At 42.0% G+C, this 20,584-nt stretch overlaps 1 protein-coding gene across 4 annotated transcripts in view; it reads left to right on the top strand.

The window, feature by feature from the left end:
• Nucleotides 1-318: 318 nt before the first annotated feature.
• Nucleotides 319-20,584, top strand: part of AFF2 (ALF transcription elongation factor 2) — a 470,121-nt gene continuing 449,855 nt past the window's right edge. For all 4 annotated transcript variants that reach the window (XM_087427395.1, XM_087427393.1, XM_087427394.1 and 1 more), the window contains exon 1: nt 319-608. In XM_087427395.1, coding sequence (XP_087283521.1) covers nt 562-608 — 47 coding nt within the window. In that variant the 5' untranslated portion in view covers nt 319-561. The remainder of the gene's footprint in view (nt 609-20,584) is intronic.

The raw sequence follows: 20,584 nt of genomic DNA, 5'->3' as shown, positions 1-20,584 counted from the left end.
GCGGGCGGGCGGGGCGAGCCCCTGCCAGATCCGGGGATGATAACGTGCCGGCTCCATGTCGCGGCTTCGGGCTGTCCAGGCTCCGCCCCCTGTGAGTGTGTAAGTGTGTGATGCTGCCGCGGCCGCCGCCGCCTGTGCAGCCGCCGCCGCCGCCGCTGCCGCTGCCGCCGCCGCCGCCGCCCCGGCTGCCGCGCCGCGCCGCTGCCCCGGCCGCCCCTGCCGCCGCCGCCGCCGGCCCGCAGCCCGCCAGGCGGGCGGCCCCGCCGGCCCGAGCCCGCAGCGGCTGCCGCCGCAGCATCGGGGCGCTGGGCGCGCGGGCAGCCGCGGACCGAGCGGACCCGAGCGGGCGGCCAGGCACTTGCCCGCGCCGTGCCACCGCCGCCGAAGCTCGGGAGCGCAGGACCCGGTACCTCCGGCGCCGGCTGCCGCCGCCGATGCGGCCCGGGCACTTTTAGCCGGGCGGGAGGGCCGGAGAGCCGGGCCGCCGAGAGCAGCGAGCGAGCCGCGCCGACCCGCCGCGAGCAGGGACGGATACCCGCCCGCCGCCGCCGCCCGGCCGCTATGGATCTATTCGACTTTTTCAGGGACTGGGACTTGGAGCAGCAGTGGTAGGTGTTGATTTTTGCCCTCTCCTTTGCCATGCAGGTTCCCTGGCTGGGGCTGGGCTTTTCGCCTTTGTTAAGGGGAGCCGGGGCTGTGGTGGGGGCGCCCCGGACGCCCTCCCACTTGCTCTCGGCCACCCTCTGGCCCCGGCCGCCGCGACTCCTCGGTCGGTTGCCCGGGGTGGGGGGCGGTGGGGACAGAGGGAGGGATGCGGGTCCTGAAAGCGTCGCTTGGCACTCCAAGTCCAAAGAGTTGCATTTGGCCCAAATCGGATCCGGTGCCGCCCGGGGGCTGAGCAACACGACCTCCTCCGGGATATTCTCCCCGAACGGCTGCCCGGGCCGGCCTCCGAGCGCACCGAATGCTGCCTGCCCGAAATGCATCAACTTTCCAGGTGCCCAACGCCGGAGGCCGGCCGCGGGGGACAGGCAGCGGCGAGGTGCCACTGATTGCCTCTGCTTCCTCGGCAGCCACCGCCCCCGCTGCCGCCACCTCGGTCCCCGCGCGACGCGGCGCGCACACCTTCCGTTCTCCCCGCTCAGCCCAAGTTCCCCGCACTCCGCCGCTGAGCGACGGCTTCAGGGGCCACCGCGCGGGGGACCCCGGGCCCAGGCCGACTTCGGCATTTGGCTTTAAGACTGAGGGTTTTTGAAGTTGGCCCCCGAAGTCGGCCGCTCCGACGTCAATGCACAGTTAATTACCGGCTGGACCCCCGTCCGCCTCCCACTGGGAGGCAGCCGCAGGTTTTTGTAATGGGCACCCAGCTCGGATTCAAAGGTTTGGTCAGCTCTTCCTCAAATACCGTAAACTTGTCGCTGAGGTTTTTGAAAGATGGTGCAGAGGTGACTGGAGAGCCGGAAAGTTGTTACTCTCTGCGTGATGTGCGCGCGTGCGTGCATAAATAGTGATATACATATCTATTAACTTTTTAAAAAACTTCACCTTCTGCCACAAACGTTATCATTGTTAATTTGTCAAGATATTTTAACATATCAATTTCCCCCCACAGCCTATGGAATTAGATGGGGGAGGGCGCGGCGGTAGCGACTTAGAATTGCACTCTTGGTTATTGCCTTTTTAAATGTAGTTAGAATAATGTATAGTACCGACTGATAGAGCGAAACCTTTTGCAATGTTAAACTACTAGCAACCGTTGGCTATAAGTGCTGTGTATTTTTACAAGGGTTTCCCTTGCTGATGTGATATTTTAGGCAATTTCCTTCTTTAGAGAAGGGACATACGCTTAGCCAATAGCGTCATTATGCCAATCATGACTCCTTTACTTGCAAATCCAAAATAATCAGAATTTAAATACATTTTATTTTACAGCAATTCGGGGTAAATCCTTGAAGCCACAAGTTATGCTGTATCTGTAAGGCATTTTTGATACCATGCAGGGTTTTATCAGTTCTGCAAAAAAGCATTATGTTACATTTTTTTAAATAACCACGCTGTTATTTAAAAGTAAACATCACAATAAAATGACTGCTCGATTAAATATTATGCTCCACACACAGCCCTTACTCTGCTTCAGTAATTTGTTTTGCAGACAACTGATAACCACAGCATTATTATTTGCATACAATTTGCCTAATGTATGGTGTGGGTAACACCGTTAATTTAACAGACATTGTTATAATTGATTTCGTGGGTGTAGTTCAAATGTTAAACATATAGAAGGTATTACGTTTTTAAAAACGTGTTTATTATATTATTTTAATTTCAATTTAATCTTACCCACATGCAGTTGCATATTTAAAGGAATGGGCTCTTTTAGATTTGATTTCTTTTTTCAGAAAGATACAGCCCTCCCCCTTTTTTGGAGACTCTTTTCTTATATTAAGGAAAATGCAAAGCCTTTTTTCCTCCAGATCCCTTACTATGCCACGTCAGTTAAGAAACATTCGGACTTGGACACTCCGTGGATAATGTGTGAAATACCAATGAATTAGTATAACACATCTGCATAAATAAGCTGGCTTTTTCCCTCTGTGCACATGTTCCAGGAAAATTTCTCCTCACTGTTTGATTGTGAGGGCCAAGCTTCCTTATGCATCTGTGTTTGTAAACATTTGTAATGCAGTTGTGCATCTGTGTTTTGTACACCCCCACAGAGAAAAGGAACGTAAATGTGACAATAGTGGATGAACTAAAAAGCTTGATATTGCCTTGAATGGAAATCTATACCTTTCCAAACTCTCTTTGCACATCCAGAGCATGCCAATCACATGTTCATTACATGTTTACTTCCCCTCTTGGGAGTGAGTAGCTGCTTAGAGTGATGGCATCCACTGCCTTCGCCCCCAAACCCCCAGGAAGTCCAAGAAGGAAAAAGGCGCCAGCCCAGTTAAGGATCTCATTTATATTGGACCTTTTCTCAGCATTCACTTGTGAAAGGGAAAGCTCTGAGCTCTCTCTCCTGCAACCCTAGATGTCTGACAATAAATGGACCGGCCAGCTAAAAAACAATTTCATTTTCCTAGACTTAATGAAGAAAGACTTTACATACACAGGCATATGTGTTATTTGCAAACACTTGACTATAGTAAACAAAAAGTGTGTGCCCATTTATAAACACACACATTTGTCAGCATGAATACAAATGGAAAGGATGGGGCATGAATGACGCTGCAGTGTGTTTATGTGCTGTGTCTGGGAGGGCTCAATACCCAACAGAACATATCCCTGGATTTCACAAACTGCAAGACTATCTTAATGGGTCATGCTCTGGACTCGATTAAAGGGCCAAAGCTCAAGTTCTTTAAGATTCCTGGATGAATGAGCAATGTTCACCTGAGTCTGAATTTAATATGAACCATTCTGTGAAAGAAGAGGAAGGCGCAGATGTCTGTCTGTGCACACTGAAGACACCACTTGCTCTTAAAAAAAAGAAAAAAGATAAAGAAAAAAAGTCAAGTTGTGTTGTTTAAATCGTTCCATAGACTTGCTTGTGGTAGCCTAGTAAATGAATTCTTGAGGTGTCTGGAGATTATGTGGCTAGATTTGGACTTGTTTCCCAGCAATGGGGATGTCATGAATCCCCATTTAAGGGGGGGAAAGCAAAATCAGAGTGCCTACAAAGTGCACAGCCTTTCAGTCCTGTAAGCAACCCCCCATGTTGATTAGGTGTTGCTTTGTGACAGACCAAGGTCCTTTGTGGGGATGCTTCTCTTCTTTTTATTATTAAAAAAAGAAAGAAAGAAAAGGGAGGAAAGAAGGAAAGACAGATACAGAAAGGGGCACATTCTTAAAAATAAAAAAAAAAGAAAAGAAAACCACCATGATAGCAAAATCAAAGTGTTAAAAAGACTAGTAAACATTGTAGTGAAGCTATTGTGCCGGTGGCCGACTTCTCACTGCAAAGGACAGCATCAGTTGTTTGTAGTTTTTAAGTGATGTCTCACAAGTAGCCTAATTAGAGGCGAGCTTGCAAACGGGCAGTTATACAGGAAGAGACTTAAACTCACTAAACTGTTATATAAATAGAAAGTTCAAAGGTCTGTGTGGGTCTGTCAAGGCTGGGAAGGGGCCATGTGCGGGCCAGGCTTCTCCTCCTCGGTGAAGGCGGCCCCTGGGGCCTGCCCCAGCAGCCCACACTTTCCCCAGTTTTCCTCGACCTTGCTGGGGGCGGGGACCCTGCTCTTCAGACAAAAGTGAACTGTTTCAGCTCCAGTCGGGCATGGCCCATGCACTGCAGCAGCCCGGCTGCCTCCGCCTGCTCTGTGCGCACAGGTCTTCCGTGGCCTCCTTAGCTGCAATCCTCCGGAAGAGTGGAACTGGCCTGTTTATGGATGGGAAGCCATGGGAGAGAGAGAGAACACAACCTTCACCAACCTGGGGGTAGTAGGAATGTGGAGGTGGTGGGGCGGGATCCTGTTTTGACTAAGGCCTACAGGTGGCCAGGATTATTCATTCTCTACATCCATCCATTTATCTTTCTCGCTTCCCCTCTGTTTGTCTCCCATAGACAGTCTATGGTCTATTTTCTTTGCTAGTACAGTATGCAATCTCCAATGTGTTTGAGCACTCATTCAGCAAACCCTGTGGGGTTGAGTTTCTTAAGGGGGTATATGGGGAGGAGATACTCAAGACGGTGAAATTAGCTAGTGATAAGTTCTCCTCCAAAACTCCCCAAAGAATAAAAGCTATCTCTGTAAATATTAAAAGGCACTTCTATTGGACAAGGAAGAAAATTATCTCATGTTAGAAATCAGTTTAATGATACATGAATTGTTTTGCTAATGATTCAGTCAAGCATTTAACAAGTTTAAAATATACAAATCAAGATTGAAAATGACTGCCTCAAAAATGAATCTGTCATTATAGACATAAACGAGATTCCAAACATTTAAGCATTTTGTAGATGGATAAAAATTATATTGTATTTAAACATGCTAATTATTGTTGAATAGAAATGGCTTTAATGTGCTGAACCTTTATTTTATGCCCATTATTCTTAGCTAAGACTATTTCTTGCATGCGAAATTTGCACATATTTAGCATAATTTCAAAATCGTAAAAGTCTAATAAAATGGCTATCTCTGGAGCAATCTAGAAGCTGTAGCCCTATGAGCTTATAGCTGTAGGTTGTACCTCAAAGAAGGAAACTGCCATATACTTGATTAGCCCATCATGTAGACAAAACAATTGGTAGAGTGACTACATTTTTCACTTTTAATTTTGTCTTTCTTTTTCTCATTACTGTGGGATAAAGAAAGAGACTTAAAAAACTTGTTTACTGATGATGAAAAGAAATGTATTGCTGATTAAAGAATTCAAGACCACAACTTGGGGAAACCTTTTTGAGAGGGTGTGTGTGTGTGTGTGTGCGCGCACGTGTGTTTCACCCTTGTGTGGTAGAACGCATCATCCTCATTGCTACTATTAATTGAGTATTTACTGTGTGCCTCAAGCTTTGGACTAAATGCTTTAAATACTCAATCTCACTTAGTCCTTCAGACAACTTTATGAGATAGGATGTTATGATCTCTATTTTACACATGAAGTGATGGAATCACTAACTACTTTGTGATGCAGTGCAGGTTCCAGCCTGGATGGAGCTGACCCAGAGCTGCACCATCCACAGCTGAGACTTTGTCTGAGCGTTCCTAACATGTGGAATCCTTTCCCCTATGGCGTCTTATTCGGTTGTTGTGAGTTAGAATGTGCAGGTGTTATTCCCATTTTACAGATGATCAAATAGCCTTAGAGAGGTCATTTGACTCACCTAAGTTCACACAGCCTGGTTAGTAGTAGAGCTAGGTCAGAAATCCACATCTCCCAATTTCCAGATCAGGTGCCTTTCTGCAGACCTTTTTTGCCTATTATTTACTGTTACGGTGTGGGCTTGAGCATCTAGCTCTCACTGAAGCAAAGGGATTGGATCATGTATATTATACTTCTGTAAAAAAAAATCTGTGGAATTACAATGTAATTGACTAGCAAGGGAACTTGCTTTTTCCTTTTAATTAAAAAAAGAGCAATTTATGTACTGATACAATCTCTTAGCACTTCTTTTATGGATGCCCATTTAATGAAAACGTGTGAATGGCAAATTATATATATAAAAGAGGTAAAATTCAAGTCCTTAAGAACTGTCCATTTAAATTTGAATGCCCTAATTTTGAAGATTTGATACTTAAACATAAAGAAGACCACAGTGTTTCTCTGGTTGATTTGGAACCTCAAAGCTGGGGGTAGGAGGTGGATAACATTTCTTTCCAAACCCTTGTAACTTACCACATTGGTTTTTTGATTTGATCCTTACAATAACCTTGTGGGTTTGTCAGGACTGGTATTATTAGCTTGACTTTGTAGAGGAGAAAACTGAAGTTCAGAGAGGTTAAGTGACTTGCCTAAGTTTACACAGTAAGAGGATGGTCTTGGATTTGTGTTTGTTGCTCTTTTCACTGGGTCACCACTGTTGCATTAAGTCATTCATGTTTGAATGTCCACATTGTGTCCTAGGGAATGGTGTATCACCTTTCCCACTATAGGTGCTCAGTAAACATCTGTTGATTGATGTTAGAGCCCCATCAGCTCCACGAGTGTTCTATGCAAATGCTCGTATCTTTCAAAGATCCTGGGGCTAATACTGGCCCTTTGCCTGTTTGATAGTGTTTTGATTGTAATTTTTTGAAGGTTTCTAAGCCAGTGTGGTCCCTTGCAGAAAGTAATGAGAAAGAACAATGGTTACAAAAGAAGCTTAAGAGGAAAAGGCAAAATTAGAACCCATGTTATTTATTGGTGTGATTTAAAAAACTCAATTTCTATGTATTCTAAGATATGCTTAGAACTGAAAAAAACAACTTTGAAGGCATAGGGGTACAGGAGTTAATGGACTGGTATTGGGTCTCAATCCTTACGCAGAACGTTAAAGAAGAATGTGTGACAAAAATCTGAAGAAGAATTGAATAGTCGGAGGGTTGGGATTCTTCCAGCTTTCCTTGAGGTTCAGCCTTTATGACTTGTATTTCATCATGAGAAGGCTGTTTTTCTACTTAACTGTAGCAGATCCACGCCATAAATTATCATGACTGTTAAACAAAGGTCCAGCACTGGGTTCCTCTAATGTAAAACTTTTATGTTGCACTTTAATGAAATTTTATATGCATGTTCAAAGCAAGGCACACTTTATACCGTGGAGAGGGCGATGCTCTGAATTGTTGAATTTATTTTAAAGTAAATCTTTTCGATGACCTTAGCTGCTAACATCCACCTACTTACTGAGCTGAGAAAAATTATCTGAGTGCTTAAATAAAATGGCATGATTTAAGCAGGGCTGACAATAGCGCTACAGCTAGAATCTGATTTTGATTATGGATTGCTTAGTTTGTGGAATGCTATTTTTTAAATATACCTGTGCATTTTACTTCATTTGAAAAAGAAAATCAGCCAGTGATTTAAAGTAATCTTTGATTTGGTTCTTCAATAGGCGTGTGCTGGTATATGAAGGTGTAAAAGCCACACATCGGGAAATAAGCTAAGGAAACGGGTTTTGTTTTCATTAAAAACTCAAAATCACCCACCTGTTTATTTTTTTCAGTGTTCCTTTTGCTGGAAAAAAAGGAAAAGAAAAAACACATTACCCCCATCCTATAAAGAATGGTTTGTTTTGTTAGATTTCCAAATAATAGTTCTCTGCATTGTCTACCATCTTCAGTGAAAGCCAGATCTCAGTAGCAGATACTGGTTCACTTCCTGGCCTTGATTAAACCATATTCCTGGAAAATGAATTTTGTGGTTTGTAGGTAACATATCTCCTGGAAATAGCATTGAAATGGTTTCTTTTTATATAAATAAAAAATAAAACCCTGCTTATCTTGTAGTGGTGCTGAAATTGCAAGCTAGCTTTAACAATCATTGGAAGAAGTTTCTTGGGAGTCTGTTGTCTTCTCGGTCTTTGGGTCTCTAGTATGGTTTGATCAAAATAACTGACCAGAAGGAGTGCGTTATGAGGTCAATTTAACCTTCTGACTGTGGCAATATGTACATGATGATCTAACTATCTGGTGAACAATGAGAAATGCAATCACAGAGCCTTTGTATCTCCCCCCGGGATGTCAGTCAATTAATTTTTTTAACAAATTAATTTTCCAAAGGGACTGGTTGTTTTCCTGCTGGGTCAGCACAGCCATAGTAACTAAATTAAATTCCAGCGTGATGGATGTTTCTGATGAAGTACCATGGAATCATGGAGAGGTCTCATCAATTAGCCATTATTTATTTGCTGGCAGAAGGTTTGGCTCTGGTGTGTAGATATTAATCAATTCCTTGAACCTGGTGTTTCCAGACTGGAGGGCCCTTCCGGATCATCTGGGCCAGACTGCTCATTGTACAGATGAGGAGACTGAGGCCCAGGATGGGAAAATGGCTTGCCCAAGGACATACAGTAAGTGATAAAGCTGGGTCGGGAGCCCTTGTGCCCTAGTTCAGTATTCGTCAATTCTATCAAGAACTGTTTTCCTTGCATACCTACTCTGTGCCCAACACTTCGCTAGGCAGTCACTTTTAGGGGGAGATGAAAGGAATGTGAAAGATGACCTCTGGCTCCACTGACTTGACATTGGAATGTAGAACTATGGATGTAAGTACAATAGGAATTCCGGGAGAGAGTGAGAATGTGAGCTAGGGTAGGAGAAACAGTCCTTGTCAAGGCCCATGAAAATATTTTAGTACTATTAGCACAGTCCGGAGAGAAATTTGGATTGCTTAGAGGACCAGCAGCAGCCAACACTCAATATTAAACAATTGCCTTTGGGCCCTGAGTTATCTGGTTTGACAGTAGCTCACATTCATCACACAATTGCTGAAGTTCCGTTTGCTGTGTGAATGGGGTATTCCCATTAACACTGACCACCATTTGCGGAGGGGAAACCACAAAACTCTTGACAACTATTTTGACCGTCTGAATTATGGAAGTATTTATGCAAACATTCTTCAGAGAAAGACCAAATGAAAATTTGTTTTCCTGAATCACTTGAAACAAATGTTTGTAAATTGGCAAATTGCTGGCAAAATAGCTGTTTTCAAAAGAAGCGTATATCCTGGCTCTTGAGATGTACCCAAATATATCTCTTCTTTTGTTCTTTGTCCTTTAAAAAAAAATAATTGGCTCATTTGTCTGGAAGGTGTGTACAGATATTTTGCCTTTTGCATTTCTTTTTCCTGAAGAGTGAGTTCGTGCCTTGGCACCATCTGATTAGTGTTTACATCTGTATTTATGATTAATTGTTTGGCCACCAAATAATTCTTTGTCTGGCGATCTCATTCTTCAAATCTCAGCTTTGTCTCTGGGAAGCCACTAGCTACAATCCTCCTGCCTTCTCTGTCCCCAAAACTCGCATACTCCTGCCCTGTAGAGTTAGATACCCCTGTTCTGTACTCCCATACTGCCCTGAACATACTTCCAATGCACTTGTTTTGAGGGATGAGAACATGTCTTTTATGTCTGTATTCCTAGTGTCTGGCCCAGAGTAATAACCTAATGCAGCCAATTCAGAGTGCAGCATCATTCATTTATTCAGTTCATTCAGGCACTATGCTAGGTCTTCAAAATATTAAGTCTAGGTGGGAAGCCATAGTAATAAGTCATAGTAATAATAATAAAAGTGAAAATAATAGTTAGACCTAACATTTCCTATGTGACAGGCTCTGATCTGTGTTATCTGATTTCCCTATTTTGCAGGGCAGGAAACCTGGGACAGAGGGGTTCAGGGACTTGCACAAGGTCACACAGGTAGTATGTTGCAGAGCTAAAATTAATGCACAGGCCATGTGAATCCTTAGCTGCTGTTAACCCATGACGATACCCTGGGAGAGATGCTAGAATAGTGGCAAGCCCTGCATGCTGTGGGGCTCTGCAGTGGCCTGGGCTGATAAGGCCTTTGTTACTCATCTTTAGTAATTACAAATCAGCATTGGGTTTAAGTCCATAACCCATATGAGGTGTAACTGACCCCATATCTACTCTGACAAGAGACACACGATTCCGCTTCTCTTTAGTGTAAGCACCAGATTCGGTGCTTGGGAGGAAGCTACATTTGTCTGTAAACCTTGAGTTAATTCAAACTTGACAAGAACGTCACCTCAAGGAGAGTGGAGATTTTTTTGGGGGTATTATTATTTACTGCTGCATCTGCAGAGCTCAGAACAGTAGCACAAAGTAGGTGCTCAATTACTTTTTGTTGAATAAATAAATGGATTGATGTACAATAACCTGCTTAATGCTTTGTGTGATCAAATATGTAAAGAGAGGGTTCAGAGGTGCAAGAATGAAGTCTAAGAGAAGAACCAAAGTCACAATGGTCAGACTGGTAGGTATGTTGCCTTACCTTCAATAGATGTGTTCCTGAAATAGTATGCTTATTAAAACTTTATAAATTAAATGCTGTATATGTGCATCTTGCTTGCCAGGAATCCTGTGGAGAATTCTCTGTTGATGAGAATAATCTCTCCCAAACAGCCCTAAGCTTATCAGATTTGTGATTTTAGAGTTTTACGTATAGCGTTTTCTTTTCATGAGGTATACCTACAATTAGTATCCACAACATACAAAATTCTGTAAGGGGAATTGTGCTGACTTTTTAAAAAAGGTGTCCTAATCTTGTTACAATCACTGGATTGAGGCTTTCATCTAGTACAAAGTGGGGGGGACTCACCTTCAACATTTGCTGAATATTTCTCTCCCCAGTTTTTTTTTGTGGGGAAGATCAGCCCTGAGCTAACATCCATGCCAATCCTTCTCTTTTTGCTGAGGAAGACCAGCCCTGAGCTAACATCTATTGCCGATCCTCCTCCTCCTTTTTTTTTTCCCCTCCCCAAAGCCCCAGTAGATAGTTGTATGTGGTAGTTGCACATCCTGCTAGTTGTTGTATGTGGGACGCGGCCTCAGCATGGCCGGACAAGCGGTGCGTTGGTACGCGACCGGGATCAGAACCCCGGGCTGCCAGTAGCTGAGCGCATGCACTTAACTGCTACGCCACGGGGCCGGCCCCTCTCCCCCCAGTTTTGTAGCATTGTCTCCTCTGAGCCAGATGCCTTGTTTTTTTGGTTTTCTTTCTTTTCTTCTTCCTCTTTTTTTTTAATAGTTCCTGCTTTGGAGGCTAACCTAGGATTTGGGTTTTCCTAACATATATTTTTAGACTGAACACATTTTCTATTTATGCCTCTGGAGGATTCAGATACAGTTTCAGCCCAAGGTCGTGCAGAAATGTTTCCATATGTGTTGATTTTTAAGAACTCTAAGATGGTTCGATAGTTGGGGTAAGAGAACTAGCATTTGCGGAGCGTTATGTCAGATGCTTTACACACGTCACCTCATTGAACAGGGACCCCCAAAGACAGGTGTTTTTACCCCTGCCTTCACAGAGTTGGACATCAGCTGTGTCAGATTTGGACATATTAGAGTTTGATGGGCAAATTCAAAGTATTAAAAATAATCTTGGGAAAAAACCTCTAAACCTTATTTTATTGTTTTCACAGTGCAAAATTAAAGGTGACAATTCACAGGTCAAGGAAGATAGACATAAAAATAAAAGGTGATGAAGAAATCTAGGACATTTTAGTGCGGATAAAACACCCAGTTAGTTAAATTAACCAGACATTAAGGCACATACTAGGAGGAGAGACAGTAGATACTTATGGATCTTTAATAAATTAAGTCTCATAATCAAAAATGAAATATATTTGGGTATTAAAGATCCACAAGAGCTGTGATGGAGCTTTTAAAAAAGTTAACTATTAAATATTAACTATATCCCTTTTGCTACAATTAGGCATTTTGGCCACTTGGTTTTGAAGTTCTAGAACAGTTATAAACTTCACCTGTCCACATATATTCAGACTGCAGGTGGTAAAAGTTCCCATCAAGAATGATGAAGACTATGATGGTTAGATTCTGATTAGCATTTTACCCAGAAATTACAATGAAATGCCAATGCACAGACTAATGCCATTGAAAAATGACACCAGTGGCACAATTCTACCATACAGGCTTTTGTAAACAGTCACAGTTACTCATATGTTTTGAACAAAAATAGAAATTTGATGAACCTATTTTGAGAGGCTTGAAAAGTTAAAGTGAATTCTAAATGTAGATTAGTAGCAATGATGATAGCCCAGCCAGTATTACCTCAGTTGATTAATTTATAAGGATAGTGGTCAATGATTTTAACCAATTGCTATGTATAGTAGAATCCTAATGGGATCTGTCTGTTAAAATTACATAAAGTAGGGCATTTGATTTATTTCATAGTTTCTCAAAGCTCAATTTTAACTTCATACAAATAATACATTAGTCACCCGGGATAAATGACACATTGAATAAACTTGTGATTTTGTCTGCTTCTCCTAATCTGATTTAGCACAGGATTACATCTGGCTTTGTAGTTTATTCCTGTCCTAAACATTTGTAGATAGAGTGAGATCTTTACGTCTCCTGTTTCATATTTCATTAGACAAGACTGGACCATATTGCCCTTGCCTGGCCTCTAGGTTTCTGGGGTGTGTAAGGAAGACTTTCTGGTTTGGGTATAGTATTAAGAGCTACCGCAGCTACAGTGAGGCAGACAAAAGGGTTTACAGACACTGCCCCTCTTAATACATGATTAGCTGAGAGATTTTATTTTTGGTTGATAAGCAATTTGAGATTGATTAAATTTTCAGACCTGGAATATGTATTATTATAAAGTTAATTTAGTAAAATAACACTAAAATCACTAAAACAAGTTAAAATGTGAGAGACCACCAAACTTTGCCTAGGTTCCCAACTCCAGCCCACCATCTCCAGTCTTGCCCTTACCCTTGACCCTTGGGTTGGGGAGACTTTTCCTTGGGGCTTGAATGCTACAGTGGCTGCTCCAGGGGAGTACATTCCTCTGAGCCTTACAGTGTCACCCCACATTCAATTTCAGTGCCAAGACCTGACTTCCTTGTACGCTCTGATCACTGTTACTGCCATCTTTCATTGGGTTCATTGCCTTAATGGAAGATGGAAAGGTGAGTTTGCCCAACAGAAAAACTTTGAAATCTGTTTGACCTGCAATTGCATACCAAAATTAGAAGAAGTGGGGAGGTTTTAAATTCATGGCTGGCTGGAAATATGTGGGTTTATATTTTTAAGATGTAAAAAACATGATTAGTAGAAAGTTCATAGAACTTTGTGGACATCAAATAACTCTTAAAAACTAAGGTAAATGATATATGGGGTAAGTTTCCTTAAATTGAACATAATCATAAAAATCCAAGGAAAAGCAATATATTCTGCAAAATTTATGAGTTTTTTTTTGGGGGAGAGTTTGCAAAGCTTGACAACCCCCAGTGCATCTGGCATGGCACATTCCTGTTTGTAATGAGAACCTTATGGGGTGCTGGGCCTAGGTTTTCTTAGGCAAGGCCTGCTCCCCAGGGGTATCATAAATGATACACAAGTCAGAAACTTCATGGCTCATGGCATTTCTCAGAGATGTTTTAGTTAAGCTGCCTCACCCAGCTACAGGGGCAGAAGTTGGGAAGAGAGTCCACTCATAAATCTTCATGGAGCTTTAATTAATTATTATTATTTTTTTTGCTGTTGTTCATAGGCGTTAGAAAGGGGAAGACATAACTGAATGAATGTGCCTACATGACTTCACAGACATGGTCCAGGTTCTTGGGGTTAATGTGACTTTGATTATATTTCATAGGCACGCATTCATTTAACAACATCGACCAGAAAACCACAGAGGTGTAAATACCAGTAACAAAGCGTTGAACATACAGAGACAAAAAAAAAGAAGAAAAAGTGCAGTGCCAAAGTTAGGGCTATTTTTCCAGGCATTTTCTTAATGTCTCATCTCTCCTTTTATTCCCCACATACTGTGAAAGTTTGGAATTGACCCCAGTCTCACTTGTGAATTTGGGCCTTACCTTGTAGGGGTAGGGGTGGCTAGTAGGTCATGGAACGGATGTTTGTGAATTCATGTTTGCTCAAACACATTGCAGCACCTGGATTTCTTGAACACAGTTCTGATGTTACTTTATTCTCAAAAGAAGGAGTTCCAGCCATAATGCTGCCTTTTGGTGGTGGTGGTTGGGCATGGGAAAATGCCAAGTTGTATTGGCCTGTGTAATGTTGATCCTTTAACATGCTACTGCCTCCCCTGTGAATTCAGGCCCCTCTCTCAGTGTGCCCGGAGCTCAGCTGCACTTCAGCAGCCACTGGGGGAGAAGTCTGATGTTACTTCTAACTCCGCAACCCTCCGTTCTCTATCACCTACCCTTCTGTCGCTATCTTTTGAATTCCTGACATGTATGCCTATAAATGGCTTAGTAGTTACAGTTTCATTCACTTCCTTGGATAGGTCTAATAGCATTTAGATAAAGACAGCCTGTTGCATGAGCATCATTGCCCTTTTTCATCGTCTTCCTTTTAATCATAGCGGTTACATCTGACAAATTTTCAGACTCGTTTACCCTTTCTTAGTGATCCGGGATACTTATGGCAGTGTTTGGAAAGGGGAAAAACAACACTGCTTTCTGGGAGCCATTGAACTAATTTCTCCTAAAGACTATTTGTGCATTTTATGAGAGAAATGTTTAAAAGGTTGTAGTGAATGAGGCAGCCTACACCGAATGATTGAGGAGATTGGACAAAATGAAACCTTTTTTTAAAGGAAAAATAGCAATTTTTACCTTTCATAAGTTTATTTTGAAAGGGTAATAGGTAAATTGCTCTGTTTCCTCACCAGGAAAACAAAAAAGGAGAAATAGCACATTGAGGGGACAGAAGCCTTTAATATCTTGCAAGCTGTTTCAATGAATTCCAAATTTCAGGTCTGAAACTGTTGTGGCTAGTGGAGATTTATGCCCCATCAATTTTAAAAATCCAAGAAGGCATCTTGAATTTAAATTGTTGAATTACTAGACCTTCATTTTCAATGAAATGGAAAGACATTGGAAATTCTAGTTGTTTTGCTTTGGCAAGTTAAGCCACACTTGTTTATATTTCTGATGTTTAAGAGTAAAACTGAATTTTCATAAATAGACAGTGGATGAAGAAGCCTTCCTAGCATCAGTACTGATACTTTGTATCCTTCTATTACATGTTAGAAGAATTAAGACTTTCTATGAGCCACAGTTTTTTTTCATAATGATAATCTCCACTTAAAAACTGAAATGTAAAAATCATAAAAGCTATAAAAATAAAAAAACAAATATAAATTTTCATGAACCAGTGTGAATTACTGTTTGTTAGCGGTGTGCGGGCAAAATGAAAAATGCAGGTGTGTCTCAATTCTCGTGAAATGCCTGATCTTAAAGGGGAGAGGAGAAGCTCTGTCTGTTTCTCTGCTACAGTTGCTTCCACATCCTCGTTCCAGCAGTTGTGTGGAGTCTTAGCACTTCAGACCTTCAGGGGGATCAGAGCTAGGCCAAACCCTGACAGTGCTGAAGCCCTTTCCTCACTCTCCCTGCCAGTGGTTACGCAGCTTCGGCCAGCCTAAAAATTGAGAGGAGAATGAACTACCTCTCAAGACAGCTAATTCCTTCCTATTTGGACAGTTCTGATACCAATTCCATTGTATGTATGAAAAGGGCTGCCAGCCCTTGGTTGTAGTTCTGCCATGTTAGTTCTGCCTTGGAAGCCACACAGAATAAGTATAATCTCTTCAGTTCCCATCAGCCCTCCCTGGGTCTGAGGCAGCCCTCCTGTGTTCACTGTGTTCTCATTTCTTGGGGCAAAACGTCCCAACATGTGGATAATTGCCTGGAGAGACTCACAGCGACCCTGTCTAGATATGCAGGTGGGAGGTGGCTGTGCCTGGAAGGCTCTAGCTCTATTTTTATGGTACGTAGAGCAGGGAGAGGCCTCTCCACCTCATCCATATAAACTTTTTTAGAAGTTTGGTTGACAAGCAGATCATCAACAGTCTTTGCACAGGGAAACCTCCCTCTGGATATCTTCTCCCTTAATTGCCACAATATGGGAACATCAGACGATCAAAAGACTAACAGGAACTTTTCTAGAAGGAATCAAATAACTAATGTTGAACCTTGATGCCTCCTGGGAAACTATGTGTATCTCTCACTGTGGCCACATTGGCCTACACTTGGGAGATGACAATAGCCCCTGTATATTGAGTAGCTACTGCACATCAGGCACTCCTCTGAGCACTTTCCATACATAAACTCTGTTAAACCTTCCAGTAAACCTGTGAGGCAGTAGACACATTTATTATTGCCATTTTTATGATGGGGAAATAGAGACCTTGAGAGGCCAAGTCAGTTGCTCAAGATCACATAGGTAGGTAGGTAGTAACAGAGCCAAGATTCGAGCCCTGTTGCTATAACACTGCACTGTAATACAGCTCTTCAGAGCCAAGTCTTAAGATGTTGCTCCACACTGGCCACCTCTGAACAAGCCACTACTTGGATGGCATGAAAGGCCCCTTTGCTTCTTCTGGCTGTGACCATTACTTCATCTTGCAAGATGGAGATTGGATCTGAATAGCATTCCACTCTGATTCTACATCCTTGAGTGGCCACACTCTCCTCACAGTCTGTACTGAAGCCCAACCTTTGCGATGGGTGAAATCCTAAGTGTTTTGTCTCTTGAAAAGGGGAACGGACATTCATTCATTCCTTCATTCATCAAATATATTGTGGCTGTCTACCATGGGTCAGGCACTGGGGATATCGTGGTGGCCATTGCATAAATGGCGCCTGAAGGGTTGGGCAAAAGTCCATGGTTTCTCTAAGGTGCCCAAGGTCATTTCTGAAGATCCTTCCATTGCAGGGATTATGGCACCCTTTCATGTAACAAAGGCAGATACTCCTTGCCCAGTTCTACTCAGCCTACCCTTCAGTACCACTGCCCTGGTCGATTCATGCAGCAGATTTCTGTGAAGGAGATCAGCGTGAGAAAGAGGATTGGCTGGAGTCACAGCAAACCCTTTCCAAAGAGACTGTTCTGAAAGGGCTTGAGTTATCAATCATATTTTGAAACCCATGGCACAGGGCATCTGGCTTTGTTTGTGGCTGCCGGGAGGCTAGGCTGACCCAACGCTGCCTTCAATAATTTCTTCAATGTCTGGTAGTACTCATTATTTTCACCTGTTGCATGAGAGGGATCTTAAGTCAAAATCTAGCCCCTGTAATATTGCACTGCATTGTTGATTCCTGCAACCTTTCAGTCTTCAACAAACCACTTCCTATACTTCCTGCACCATTGATGAATTATTGTAAGCCCCTGAATTCATCTGTACAGTATAGATTATTTTTGCTAAAGGGATTCTAAATTAGAAAAGATTTTTTTCACATATTGTTGTCATAGCTATTAACACAGCATCCTAAGATGAATATTTTTTTGCTACCAAATGCTTTTTATAAATATTTAGTTTGGAATCTAGACTAGAGACTCATCTTGACTTGGGAGAATAGCCTATTAAGGAGACTTTAGATTCCATTTTGTTTTGGTCTAGTCTTGGCACTGGAGTATGGATTTTGCTAGTAAGACCAAACAAAGCCAGCTGTTTTCTTCCAGAGAGCCACCTTGACTATCAGTGTGGATGACAGATGACAGCCTTTGTGTTAAGAAGTTTATTGTATTTAATTGGGCAGTGGTCTGTTGTGTTTGCAATGCTTTGTTGGCATGGTCTATCTCTTCTGCAAGAGAAGTGATACATGACTATGGGTCATTTACTGACTGTCAGGAGAGACCTTTATAAACCAGTGTCCTCTATGCTCTGCCCTGAGCGATGACCCCACATATGACTGAGCTTTGATGGGGAGAGGAACGGTGGCGTGTGGTGTTTGGTCACTTTCCACTTGAGTGGAGGTTACCTCGCGGAGTTTAAGGTAGAGGAGTATGTCTGCCTTGCGTTTAAGCTAAGACTGGATGACCCTTATCAGGAATGTTGTAGAGGGAATTCCAGCCTTAGATAAAGGTTGAACTAGATGACCTTTGAGGTTGTTTCAACTGCTGAGTTTTTATGATGCTTTAAAATCCCTTAGGAGAAAAACCGCAGTATAGGGCATTGGCTGTGAATCTCAAGCTTGAAATTGTCAGAGAGTAATGCTCAAATCAAATCACATTAAACTCACTTTAAATTTTAGCAATATATGGCTCACAATATTTTGCCTGATTTGGGGGAGAGAGGGAATGTGAGGGGAAGAATAGAAAGATTATTGCAACGTAAAATCCAACAAACAATGAAAATAACATCAACACTCCAAACTTTAATTTTTTTTTAAATTAAAAGGACTGAGAATCACTGACATATATAGAGTTTTAAATTTTTTTTGGCTCCTTTGTGAGCTCAACAAATGGAGCCTATTAATTACTATTGCCTCTGATTGGCATTTTAACGGCACCTTATATAAATAGAGGCAATGAAGCTCCTCACTGCTCTCCCAAACCTCCTCATCCTCGCATTCCTGACTTAGTGTGGGGATCTTACGCCATTTGCTTCTTGACATGCTTGTTAGAGAAGTCAGTTAACTATTCTCCAGGTCAGGAGTGAGATGTTAACATTCTCACAATGGAGAATGTATATTTATCTGCCTCTTATCCACTCTCTGTGTGTTTTCAAAATAAAACCTAAGCATCTTATTTTTGTTGTTGTTGTTCATAACATCAGGAAATAAATGTTAGTCTTTAAACACATTCTTAGTGAAATCACTTGTGGCGATTTCTAGTTTGGTTTGTAGTAAATGTCTCCCACTCATGTAGACATGAGAATAATACAAAACAGAAGAGACTATAAAAAAAAATGAGAAAAAGAGAGCTTAAAAATTCAGAAAGGAATTTGAACTATCCTTTGTGTCCATGCATTAGGCACATACTGCGCGTGTGGCATCAGTTAATGATGTTAGAATGGACCATTCAGAGACCTGACGAAATAAGTTAATAGTAATGTCTACCAGTTTATACATTATTTAGTACTATAATGTGTATACACATGTATACATACTTATATACGCATGTATATACACATATATGTACACATACATACATACATGCATGCATAAACTAGCTGTAGATTCTAGGCTTTTGTGAAACTTGAACTCTTAAGATATATGGTCCTGATACCCTATTCCACCTCCCTCTCCCATATATACAAACAGCCTTTCTTACTCTGTTAGCCTTTTTGTCTGGTTGAGGGCTGTTTTGTCTAAACAAATTATGCCATTATTTTATTTTAAACACTCTTTTTTTTAAGAATAAAATAATCAATGCCAGCTGCCCTGAACACTTGTGCATTTAAAGGAAAAAATCATATAAAACCAGCTTACATCTGAGATGCTTCAAAGAGGGAACTTTAACTATCCAATATTTTCAAACTTTAAAATCCCTTAATGTCCAGGATGCACTCTGGGCCTGCTGCTTGTCTAGAACTCTTTTCAAATGCTTTTGGATTCAGGGAAACCCCAAATGCATGTTGCCCCAAGCCCTCTTTCCCTCTTTAATTCTGAGACCCCTGTGTGTTTGGAGGGAAATGTAATCCATATGTTTCTGATTCATTTACACTTAACTCATCAAAATGTTGTTTTGTAAGAGCCATTTGATGTTCTAGAAGCTTTTGTGCATTTTTTAAAATAAATTTTTAAAGTCTTCCCCACCACCCCCACTTCCACTTCCCATAAGAAAGGCAGATTTTGCTGAGGGTAAAACGAACTGAAATGCGCGACGGCATTGAGTGCAGTGCTGAATTAGTGTACCAGGAGCTCCACGTGGTGGGCACTGGGCTCCCATGTTTCTCTGCTGGGTTGACTGGGCTCTCCAGGACTCTGCTGGTTCTTAATACTGACTCAGCTTAATACTGGCTCTGTTTTGGATGCAATGGAATGAATTTAAGAATAAATTTAAACTGAACAGGGAATTGACTCTCCTTCACCAGAACTTTCATTCAACTCTTCATAGAAGAAAGGCATTGGCCCTAATTTATCATCTGAAACAAAATGTCTTAAAGTGGAAAGAGCTTCTGTACCTCAGCTATAGAGTGTCTTTTGCTTTAGACATTACAGCTTTTGCAAAAATTGTAATCTCTTCACCTGCATTTACTTCTTTTTTCTATTTAATAAGGAATCTGATATAAAATAATCAGAAACAGTTTTGACAAATCTCTTTGATTGCTGCTGGTGGCTCTGGCCTTTTTCCTAAAGTAATTTGTTTATGGTTACAATTACAAAGCCCTCTGACAACCCCATTCTGTAATGACCCGAATAGTGCCCCTGAGAAGAAGCTTTTGTGTAGAAGTCAGACAGTTGAGTGGAGCATAAAGACGGCATACATTGCTAAGACTGGTACAGTCATTTATCAGTGCGTGGCCTACTATGCACTGAAAATGAACTTTGAATAGAAGCTGCCCTAAACCTGCTTCTTCCTCATGGAGTTTGGCTTGAGAGAAGCAGGCCTTCCGGGTCATAGGCATATGAGTTTGGAGGCAGATCACCAAGTATGATCCCAGGGGAGGCTCTGATGATGCCACTGTCACCATTCCTG

The sequence above is a fragment of the Ceratotherium simum genome, chromosome X (genome assembly GCF_057802395.1).
Source record: "Ceratotherium simum simum isolate JZ-2026a chromosome X, ASM5780239v1, whole genome shotgun sequence".
Classification (NCBI taxonomy): Eukaryota; Metazoa; Chordata; class Mammalia; order Perissodactyla; family Rhinocerotidae; genus Ceratotherium; species Ceratotherium simum.
Note: the sequence above shows the minus strand (reverse complement) of the source record. Positions and strands in the feature narration are given on the sequence as shown.